At 65.3% G+C, this 10,071-nt stretch overlaps 1 protein-coding gene across 6 annotated transcripts; it reads right to left on the minus strand.

The window, feature by feature from the left end:
* Nucleotides 1-84: 84 nt before the first annotated feature.
* ERN2 (endoplasmic reticulum to nucleus signaling 2) lies at nt 85-8,086 on the minus strand. Of its 6 annotated transcripts, none has more exons than XM_077317085.1 (22): nt 7,970-8,086; nt 6,751-6,859; nt 6,557-6,590; nt 6,135-6,207; nt 5,915-5,987; nt 5,700-5,822; nt 5,257-5,361; nt 4,644-4,902; nt 4,353-4,431; nt 4,088-4,238; nt 3,671-3,792; nt 3,387-3,557; nt 3,010-3,202; nt 2,799-2,901; nt 2,308-2,497; nt 2,018-2,120; nt 1,714-1,913; nt 1,477-1,624; nt 1,166-1,293; nt 932-1,055; nt 764-831; nt 85-565 (listed from the first exon to the last, which is right to left on the minus strand). In XM_077317085.1, the coding sequence occupies exons 1-22, from the start codon at nt 8,048-8,050 to the stop codon at nt 338-340; spliced, it is 2,865 nt and encodes a 954-aa protein (XP_077173200.1). In that variant the 5' UTR covers nt 8,051-8,086; the 3' UTR covers nt 85-337. The 6 variants fall into 6 exon arrangements, with proteins under 6 accessions (XP_077173200.1, XP_077173199.1, XP_077173197.1 ...); XM_077317084.1 differs by lacking the exon at nt 7,970-8,086 and adding an exon at nt 7,529-7,896; XM_077317082.1 differs by lacking the exon at nt 7,970-8,086 and adding an exon at nt 6,998-7,392 and having other exon boundaries at nt 3,010-3,199.
* Nucleotides 8,087-10,071: the final 1,985 nt, after the last annotated feature.

Here is a 10,071-nt window from a genome sequence, read left to right on the forward strand (position 1 = left end):
CAGGAAAGAGCCTTTGAGAAGCAGGGGGATGACTGGGTGCAGAGGGGGAAGCCCAAGCAGGGAGGGAGAGAGGACTCTCTGGACTACAGTTAAAACTTTGGTTTAATATACAAAACTGTGTTACAAAGGAGTGCTTGACCCAGCAGCCTCCATCTCTGTGGGGCAGGGCCCCCTGAGCAGAGAAGCCCCTCAAGCGGGACGCATGCCGGAAGTGCTGTAGCCCCCTCCTGCTGCTGCTGCTGGGGGATCTTGGGGATGCCTGTGGCCTCGGCTGGCACAGAGCAGTTGGGGGGGGGAAGGGTCCAGAGTAGCTGGGCAGCCAGCTCTGCCCTCTCCTTCAGCTCCGAAAGGCTGGTCTTTTGCAGGCCACGTGGCCACGCCCTGTCCCCTGCTCCTGGTGGTAGTAGTACGGCCGCAGCAGTCTCTCGCCAGCACAGGGCTGCAGGGCCTGGTGGGTGTGCAGGAGGAGGCGGGGGAAGCGAGCCGTGAAGTAGCGCACAAAGTCCTGTGGGACCTCCCCCAGCGTCTCCTGGACCTCCTTGGGCAGCTCGCGGTAGTGGTGCTTCTGGGGAGGGCAAGAGAAAGGGCTGCTCTCGAGGCACCAGGGGGAGGGGAGGGGAGGGGCACGGCTGCGGCTGCCCAGGAGGGAAGGGGCACAGACTTCTTGCCAGGAGCCCTCCAAGGGTACGGGCATCTTGCAGCCTCCCGCCTGGCCTCTTACTGCCAAGGAATGCCCACTGGGGTGGGGTGGGGTGGGGGCTACCTTGTTCCTCATGGCCCTCAAGAGGTCGCGCACAGAGTTGCCTTTGTAGGCCCGGAACTTCCTGAGGTCTGGGGAGAAAAGGGGGGATTGGGACCGCTGACCTTTGGCTGTGCGGTGCCAGAGATGCTGCCGGTCCCACGTCCCACGTGCCCCACGGCTTAGTCTTACCCGTCTGCAGGGGGACAGAGATGTGGGCCCTCCAGTTGCCTCTCACCACCCCCTCTCCCCCGGCCTCCAAGGCTCCGAGGAGGGGCCCGCCCACCGGCTCCTTCTCCAGGCGGTCGCTGACATCCTGGAGAGACAAGAGAGGGATTCGCACTTGCCTCTGCTGGCAGGACTGTCCCTGCGTCCCTGCTGGTCAGGCTCGTGGGGTGGGGTGCCCTCCACCTGCCCAAAACTCACCAGGAGAAACTGCAGCAACTTGGCTGGGCTCCAGAAGAAGGGGTGGGCCAGGACCTGGGCCCCTGTGGGCCTCCTGGCGGGGTCGCTGCTGATCATGGCTTCCATCAACTGCAGGCCGACCATGTTCTCTGAGGGAGGGGGGGGGAGGAGCAGAGGCCAGCAAGCCGGTTTCAGGCCCCTGGAGGAGCACTGTGCAGTCTGACCGCTCTTGCCTGGAGAGGAGTTCTAATCCTGGGAGCTCTCCTGCTCAGCAGCCCGTTCCCATCGACCTCCCGGCAGAGGCTGCCGAGTCCCGTCCCCCCATTCCTCACCGTGAGTCTCTGGCTGCAGGTGCTCCAGCCGGTGGGCCCCGGCCAGAATGTTGCCCTGGCGCTGCAGGCGGTCTCCAAAGGGGTGCTGCCCGCCAGACACCACGTAGTAAAAGACGCAGCCGGCAGAGAAGATGTCCACAGCCGGCGTCTGCAGGGAGCAAAGGGCAGGGCCAGGAGCTGAGGCCACCCTCCGTCTCCAGCCCCCCGTGCCCCCCCCCCACCCACACGCGCCCTTACCGGGTTCTCCCGCGGAGCCTCCCGTAGGACCTCGGGGGCAATCCAGCCCTCCGTGCCGGGGATGCCGGAGCGGAGGCTGAAGCTGCTCCGGCCGGCTTGCAGCTTCTTGCACAGGCCGAAGTCCGAGAGGACGGCACGGATCCGCCCGTGGATGTCGGGGGCCGAGAGCAGGATGTTGCAGGGCTTCAAGTCACGGTGGACTGGAAGGAAATAGCCCCCCCCCCCCCCGGCAGGGTGTGAGCTGAGGGCGGGGGAAGCAAGGCCTTCTGAGGAGCGATCCTCGGGAACCAGCACCCCCACTTACCTATGCCCAGGGCGTGCAGGTGAGCCAAGCCAGCCATCGTCTGCTGCAGCAGGGAGACTGAGGACGCGAGGGTCCGGCCGCCGAGGGAGGGGGACTCCACGTACTGGGAGGGGGGCAGAGAGAGACAGTCACCTGCCTTGGAGGCACCGGGGGGGGGGGGGCAGGATCTCTCTCTCGCTCTCCCAAACCAAATCCCTGGGGAGGGGAGGGGGAGGAGGTGGAGGGAGCAGCTGCAGCTGCGGCCCCAGTGAGGTTTTAAATGTTTCGCCGCCGGCCCCCTGTGGGCTCACCTCCTGCAGGGTGGCGGTGCAGAGCTCCAGGGCGATGTAGTGGAACTGCCGGTCCTTCTCCGTGCAGAAGTAGCGCACCACGTTGGGGTGCTCATCAGATTCGCGCAGGAGCTGGACCTCCCGCTCCACCAGGTGGGTGTACTCTGGCAAGAGGCGCTTCACGGCCACCTTGCGCCCGTCAAAGTGGCCCCTGGGGAAACAAAGGGCCCATCGGGAGGGGGGGAGAGGTCAGGGCACAAGCAGCCACTCCCCCCCCCGCCCCGCAAGCAGGGCTCAGCTGGGACTCCCTGGGGGCGTGTAAAGCCCCACGGCAACCTACAACAGGTTCCTGGGAGAGGGCACCACCTCCACCCCCAATGAAGCCCCGATGCCCCCCCCCCCCCGAAATCCTGCTCTTCTGCCCGGGGAGGGGGGGGGGACAGGGAAGGTTCCAGCCCATCCTGGGGCAGAAGGGGGGTCCTCTGCTCCCAGGGTTCAGAAGCACCCCTTACCTGAAGACACAAGTGCCTCCTGCCCCACGGCCCACCACTTCCTTGGGGTCGAAGGAGATCTTCCCCACGACAAAGGTCTCGGGGTCAGCTGCTGCTGCTGCTGCTGTCCGGAGAGAGAGCGGAGCTCTGACTGCCCTGCAGGCACCTGCCTTCCCTTCCCTTCCCACCCCCTGGAGCTATACAGCCAGGTGGCCTCTCCCTGTGCACCCACCTGGGGCGGCAGAGCTGTGGCTGGAGGGCCCTGCCCTCTGCTCTGCCTGGGTGGGCTCTGCGGAAGCCCCGGGGGCGGCTGCTGCTGGGCTGTGGCTGGGAGGGGACCCCCCCAGGCCTCCCTGGTGCTGCAAGAGCTGGGCCAGTTGCTGCTCCAGGTGCCGCTGCTGCTCTCGGTTCTGCCGCTGCAGCTGCTGGGGGAGGGGGGCAAGAACGTGGCCTCAGTGTCGGGGGGGGGGCATCCCAAGGACCTCCACAGTCTTCAATTAAAGGTCACTCAAGGCTCCCCCTCCCTTCCTCCCCACGGAGAGCTGGGCTCTGGGGATCAAGATTCATGATGGGGTGGGGGGGGGGGGTGCTGGAGCCCAGCCCACTCACCCAGAGCATGAGGAAGAGGATCCCCCCTCCCAGAAGCACAGTGGTAATTCCTGAGCCCACCAGCTCCCAGGGACCCCACGCTGGGTCAGCCTCCGGAGGCTCCAGGGGCAGCTCTGCTGGGCCAGGGCTCCCACCCGCTCCCTCCGCCAAGCCACCATCCATCGTCAGGAACTGGAGGAGAGAAGCAGGGGTCAGGTTAGGGGGAGGCTGCACCATGGGGGTGGGCAAAGGAGGAGGAAAGACCCTCCCCAATTATCTCAGCTCTGCCCTGCCCTGCCACCTACCTCATCGAAGAGGGTCTTGGGGGCGGACGTGGGGGCCAGCAGGGCCTCGGGGGTCCTCCTCAGGCTCTCAGGAAAGGCCCTCAGCATGGTGGTGTGGACCACCGGGGGCAGCTCGTGGTGCCCTGCGGGGAAAGATCACCCCTCTGTCTCCATCACCCAGCACGTCCCCTGCACCGACCTGCTAGCCGGATCCAGAGCTGACCTACTCCGAAGCCTCTCCCCAAGTCCAGCCAGCTGGTCAGTCTTCAGGGACGGCAGAGCACGAGTCCCTGTCCTCTTTTCCAGGGCAGCCGCCAGGGGCCGGCTCTGCTCAGCTATCGGCTGCTTTGTGCTGCCCCACTCTCTCTCCCGTGGCCCCCCGAGACAGAAGATGTGGTGCTGGTGCGTTCCTGAGCATGGCAAGAAAGGGGGACTCACCAATGAGCATCCACTGGCTGGGAGGCACAGTGACGCTGCCCTTCGGGTACCTGACCTCTGTGCTGGGCGTGATTTTGCACTCTCCCGACTTTTGGAGCGTGACCTCCTCGGTGGTGGGGCCGTTGATCCGAGCCAGCGTCACCCCCTGAGGCTGTGGGAGGCACAGACAGAGCAGTGGGGCCTCCGGGCCCAGTGGCATCTCCCCCCCCACCCACACAAATACAGGGCCAGCCAAAGGCAGATGGGGGGGGGGGGAGGTTCTCACCACCAGTGTCACTCCAGCATGTACCAGGGACGTCAAGGCATAGAAGCAGCTGGCATCTCTGCCCACGTAGAGCGTTGGCCTGGGAAAGGGCAAGGGGGTGGGGGGGTGGGGGTCAGGTGTGCAGTAAAAGCTTCTGGAACTCATTTCCCAGGATCCCCCAGGCAGCTTCAGAGAAGACCTGGAATCCAGCCTCCCAGCCTCTCCATGTCCCCACCACGCTGCCTCCTGAAGCCCCAGAAGGCAGAGGGGCCCTGAGCTGAGCTCCCTCCTCCCCTCCGGCTTGGTACGCACAGCAGCTGCGTCTTGGTGGCAAACTCCGCAGGGGACCCCCGGTGCCAGTTGAGGGGGCGGATGTCCCGGGCGCGCAGGGCCAGATAGCGCAGGCTCTCCGTGCCGACGTTGAGGTGGGGCAGGCGCCGCAGGCTGTCCTGGTGCCAGGTGTAGACCCCCACCACGGGGGACCCGTAGTCCTGCGTCCACAGCAGCTCCCCGCTGGCCTGGGCCGCCGTCACCAGCAGCCCCTCTCCGCTGGAAGCCAAATGAACCATCCCTGGGGAGACAGGCAGGAACGAGAAGGGCTGGCAGACGGCCAGAACTCAGTCCCCAGAGGCTGGCAGCCCAGGCCTTGCAAGGCTCCACCAGGCCAGGAATTCACAGAGGCCTGGAGGGTCAGCCCGTCACACGGAATCCACAAACAGTCCCGCTCACAGGCGCAAGAGAGATACAAAGAGGCTGGAAGAGGGACGGGGCCGAACCCTCCTCCAGTGGAGCTTCAGCTTGCATGTGTGTTCTGGAGTCCCCCCTTTGCAGCTTTTGACTCTGCTTCGGCAGGAGGTCCAGGGCAGAGCGCTGACTCGTTCAGCACCAGAATCTCCCCACCCGGAGGGCACTCCCTGGGACTCACCGTGCTCCTTGTCTGGATCGTCGTGCCGCAGTGCGGAGTAGTCCAGGAAGGTGCCATTCCAGCGCAGCTCGCGGGTCTTGGTGTCATACATGGTGAGGACGTACTCTGGAGACACAGAGGGGTCGGAGGTGGGGGGGTCACAATGGCGAGGCATAAGAGATCCTCCCCAAAGAGAGGCAACGCCAGAAACTGGATTGGACCCCCCCCAGGGCAGAAGCCGGAATGGCAAAATATGCATCTGTGAGCAGGTAGCAACACCCCCCCACACACACACACAAAACTACAGCCACATGCCTGATTTCCCGCCTGCCCCCCCCCCAGCCCCCAGGCCTGCAGAATTTGGCTGCCCAAAGCAAAGCAGACCGCAGGAGAGGCGAGAGGAAGCCCTGGCCTGGTGCCAGGCTGTCCTGGCCATCCTCGGGGGTGGGCAAATCCAGTCTTACGGGTACGTCCGATGTAGAGGAACGGTGCCGAGGGGCACAGCCCGTCCCAGGCCTCGGTGGAGAGCGTGGTCTGCTTCTGCCCCGATGCGGGGTCCACCACGAACCAGGTGTCCTCCTTCTTGCCTGGGAAGAGGGATGGACTCTCCACAGTGGGGCCCACACATGGGTGAGACGGGGCCTCTCCCACCACCCACGCCCCCTTCCCGGTCTTGTACCTGTGTAGAGGATCCCGTCGGAGCTCCGGCACGGCGAGGACTGTACCAGCTCTGGGATGGTGAACGGCAGCTTCTGCAGTGGCCAGAGGAGGAGGAGGAGGGGCTCTTACGGGGATTGCAAGCCCTCCGTTCCCCCGGGGAACCCCCTTTTGGGCCCTGGGAAGAGGGGCCTTCTCCTGTGAGGGGAGGGGCTTGGGCTGCCCTCCGGCTGAACACTCACCATGAGGCCCTCCTTGTTCTTGCCCCCCAGGACGTAGAGGCTCCCATCACTGGGGTCCGGAAGGAAGGCTGGCCTGAGCAGGGAACAAGCAGGCATGAGAGGGACGCTTGGGAGAAAGAAGCAGCTCCAGGGGGGCTCCAGAGCAGCCCCCTTGCCAGCAAAGGCAGGCAGGCAGGCAGGCAGGGTGCCACATCCCCCTCTGCCCTTTACGTCCTGATGCCCGCCTGGACCAGTGGCCAGGACCACTGCTCCAGGTACCTTGGCCAGCTCTGTGGCCCCAGAGGGGGAGGGGGCTTAGAACCTCAGCCTCTCCTCCTTTCCTTCCCATGGTGCCGGAGCGATCCAGAAAGCAGCGGGACCACTGTACGAATCCTGCCCCCCCCCTCACAAGGATCTGCCCTCCAGTCCCAGGAGACACTCACTCAGCCACGTCCACGGGGGCCTGCAGAGTCGGCGCTGAAGGAGAAAGGGGGAGGGTCCCGGTCAGGGGGGAAGAGCTGTGGGATCTCGCCCCCCAAGCAAGCCAGTCCTCCCGGAGGAGGGGCTCTCCTGGCTCCATGAGGGAGAGGTCAGTCCCACTGCCCCTGGCCACCCCCAAGGGCTGGCAGGTGCTCACCATCTTGCAGGGTCCACTGGATGTCCCCCGTCCTCTGACTCACGGCATGGAGGTGGCCGTCCAGGGTGGAGACAAAGAGCAGACTTTCTGGGGCAGGGCCAGAAAGGCTCTAGGGGCAGGGGAGAAGAGGCCGGGTGAGGCCAGAGAAGGAGGGCCGGGAGGACCCCGGAGGCAACAGAGCGCGTGGGCACCCGAGCCCACCACCCCTGGGGGCTGGGAGGAGAACCACAAGGGCAGGAGGGGGAACCTGCTGAGGGGCCATGGAGCAGGGCAGCATCTTGTCCCAGCCACGGACCGGCCAGCCAGCCCCCCTTGGGACGGCCCAATGACCTCTCTTCTTCTTCTCCATTGCTCCGGGGGCGAGGGGGCGGCCTTGCCCCCCCCTGCCCCCCAAGGTGCAGGCGGGCTGCTGCATCCGGGTGCCAACTCACCGGCGGCACCCTCCGCCCGGCACTCCCCCTTGGCAAACAAAGCCGGGCTGGGCCAAGCGAGGGCAGGGAGCGCCTGGAGAGGGGAGGGGAGGGGAGGGGAGAGCTCGGCCAGGACAGCTGCCGCCTTGGCCCAGGGAGGGGTCACTACCCAGCTTGAGGGTCGGGGGGCCGGGCGGCCCTCCCTCCGACCCAGAGGTACCTCCCTCCCTCCCTCCCTCCCTCCCTGGGTCCCGGGGCGCGTGTGCTGGCGTTGGCCGTCGGAAGCCGGTTCCCCGGGCAAAGCTCCGGGCGCTGGACAGCCGTTGTCGGGCCAGCTTGTCTGGCCTGCCGCCCGCCCCCCGCCTCACCTGCGCCCCCGCCGCCACCGCCAGCAGCAGGAGCCCCAGAGGCAGCAGATGGAGCGCGGCGGGGAGGCTCCGTCGGGGCCCGCAGGAGCCGCACATGGGTCGCCTGGCCCTGGGTGTAGGATGCGCCCCCCCATGCCCCGCGCCCTCAGCCCCGGCCGCACGCCCGCATGGCCCCCGCCGCAGGTGCCGCTCGCAGCTGGCTCTGGCCCCGGGACGCCCGACAGGGACACGACGGGGCGGGACCAAACAGCCCTGCCCGCCTCTCGTCGCCTCCCCACTCCCAAAGCACTCTGTACGCGCTCAGGGGCCTCGTGCCGGCAAGGAAGCGTCGCCTACACCCCTCCCCTGCCGCCGCCGCCGCCGCAATTGCTCGGGGGAGCCGTGGACGCCCACCGCCCCCTCTGGCCCCCCAAGAGAGGACTCCGCCCCCAGTGGCCGGACCTTGGTTGGCCTTGGCACGGATCCTGCTGCTCGCATTCCTGTATGCAGAAACACAAACCAGTTGGACCAGTCCCCATGCATGTGTGTGTGTGTTTGTGTGTGTGTGTGAGGGGGGGGGAGGAGGCCTGAAGCCCAAGGCCCACCCCCCCCCCTTCCAGCCCTGGGTCCTGCCAGCCAGCTGCCCCCTCCCACCCAGAGCAGAGAGAAGCACCGACTTCCCTTCCCCCCCCCCAGGAAAATGCCCCAAATCCTTCCCAAGCAGGGCAGGCAGCCCAAAGTGGCCCCTCCCCGACCCAAGAAAAGACCAGCAGGCAGCAAGGAAAGGACTTCATTCTCAAAGTTTAATTGATAAGACTGATTGGATCTTACAGAACAGAACAAGGAGAATACCGGACAAAGTGACACTTTAAAAATATCTCAGGGAGGCAAGCTCCGGATGACGCCGTTCCCCTCCCCTTCCTCAGGGGGGCTCCAGGCTGAGATGCTGAGATTAGGACAGAGACCCCCACCCAACAGAGATTAGGACAGAGACCCCCCGCCCCCCGGCCTGTAACTCTGCAAAGGTGGGAAGGGGAGGGAAAGGCCGGTCTCTTCTGGTGGGGATGGGCACCAGCCAGGCAGGGGCAGCTGTTCCCAGCCCCTCACTGCTGGGCACTGGGCTCCCGGGGGGGCAGCTCCACAAGGGAGGGGGGTGAATCCAGGAGGGCAGCCTTGCAAGTGGGGCTCGCAACACGCCAGCTGGTGCACACGTGACTCTCTCCGTGTCGGGAGGGGAGAAGGGTCTTCCCGGCCCCAAGCCTGGGGAGCAGAAATGAAATACGGCACCTCTGAGGAAGAGGGAGGGAGGGAGGGCAGAAGTCGGCCCTCGGCCGGCAGAAACTGAGAAGGAAAGGGGCACCTTGCCACAGCAGGAACAAGATTTGAGCCGGGCAAAGCGCCCACAGGAGTTCCAGGCACCTGCTCCAGGGCACTTTCCCTCACCCAAGCGCTCCCTGTCGAGGCTGCGACAGGGCCCAAAAGCAAATCTCAGCCCCCAGGCAAGGGTTCGAAACATGCAGCTGCACACCCCTTACTCTCTGGCCCGAAGCGGCAGAGTCCTAAGGGATGGGGGCTACTTGGCCGTACTGCCCCCAATACACATCTGCCACGTGCTCTTTCAGTGGGAGGCACACAAGCAAGAGACAGGCTGACGAAGAACTATTTCCGGAGGAAGAAAGAGGCAAAACGGCGTCCCCTGAGCGGGGGTCTCGCTGGGACCCCTGCAGGTTGCAGGATTCGAAAGGCCCCCTGATCTCAGCACCTGGGTAGAAGGCGGGGCAGACCAAGACTGGGGGAGGAAGAAGACACGGCTGTTTAAGAGGCTGCGGAACAGAGATCTGTGGAAGCTTTTTCCATGCTCCATGCACAAGACGGTCAGGGGGGAGACACTTCCCTGCCCGAGTGCCTCAACCAAGAGCCTCCTCCGCGGTGTCAGTCCTTGGTGAAGCAGGAAACAGATTCTCCCCAGCCCCAAAGGGTGTGTTCAGGGAAGGCTCCTTAGAGTAGCCCCCCCCCCCAAGCAAAGCAGCAGGAGAGATCATTTTCTCTCCAGGAAGGACTGCAGCAAGAGTCAGGCTGTGCACACCTTCCGGAACAGGGATCCCGAGGGCCAGCCCTGCTCAAGTGCCCCTGGGGCAACCGCTTCTCCCAGGCCTCACGTCGAGCCGCATCCTAAATTCAGAGCCTAAGAGCCCGATCCGTCAGGCGTTGGGGAAATGCAGGCACAGCCTGCCGGGGACCGGAACACCTGAGATAAGCAGCACTAGGAGGGAACGTCACGTGGTGAAGCTTCAGTGAGAACTGATGGGCGGGGCACCCAACATTCTCCCCACAGAGTCTGCGTGGACGGACAGCCAAAGGCGAGAAACACTCCGGTGCCAGCCACCCTGTCACAGCTAACTGGAGAAATGCCCGGAAGTCGGGGTGGTTCAGCCTTTGGCCAGACAACCGCAAGACAGCCCGAGGCAAAGGCAGCCCCACAAGGAACAGAGCAGAAGGCCTTGGAGCCTAATCTCTGTGCAGCAAACGCCTGGGATTAGCCCAGCGGGTGTGGCTCACACCCA

This window comes from Paroedura picta, chromosome 17, assembly GCF_049243985.1.
Source record: "Paroedura picta isolate Pp20150507F chromosome 17, Ppicta_v3.0, whole genome shotgun sequence".
In the NCBI taxonomy this organism is placed as follows: Eukaryota; Metazoa; Chordata; class Lepidosauria; order Squamata; family Gekkonidae; genus Paroedura; species Paroedura picta.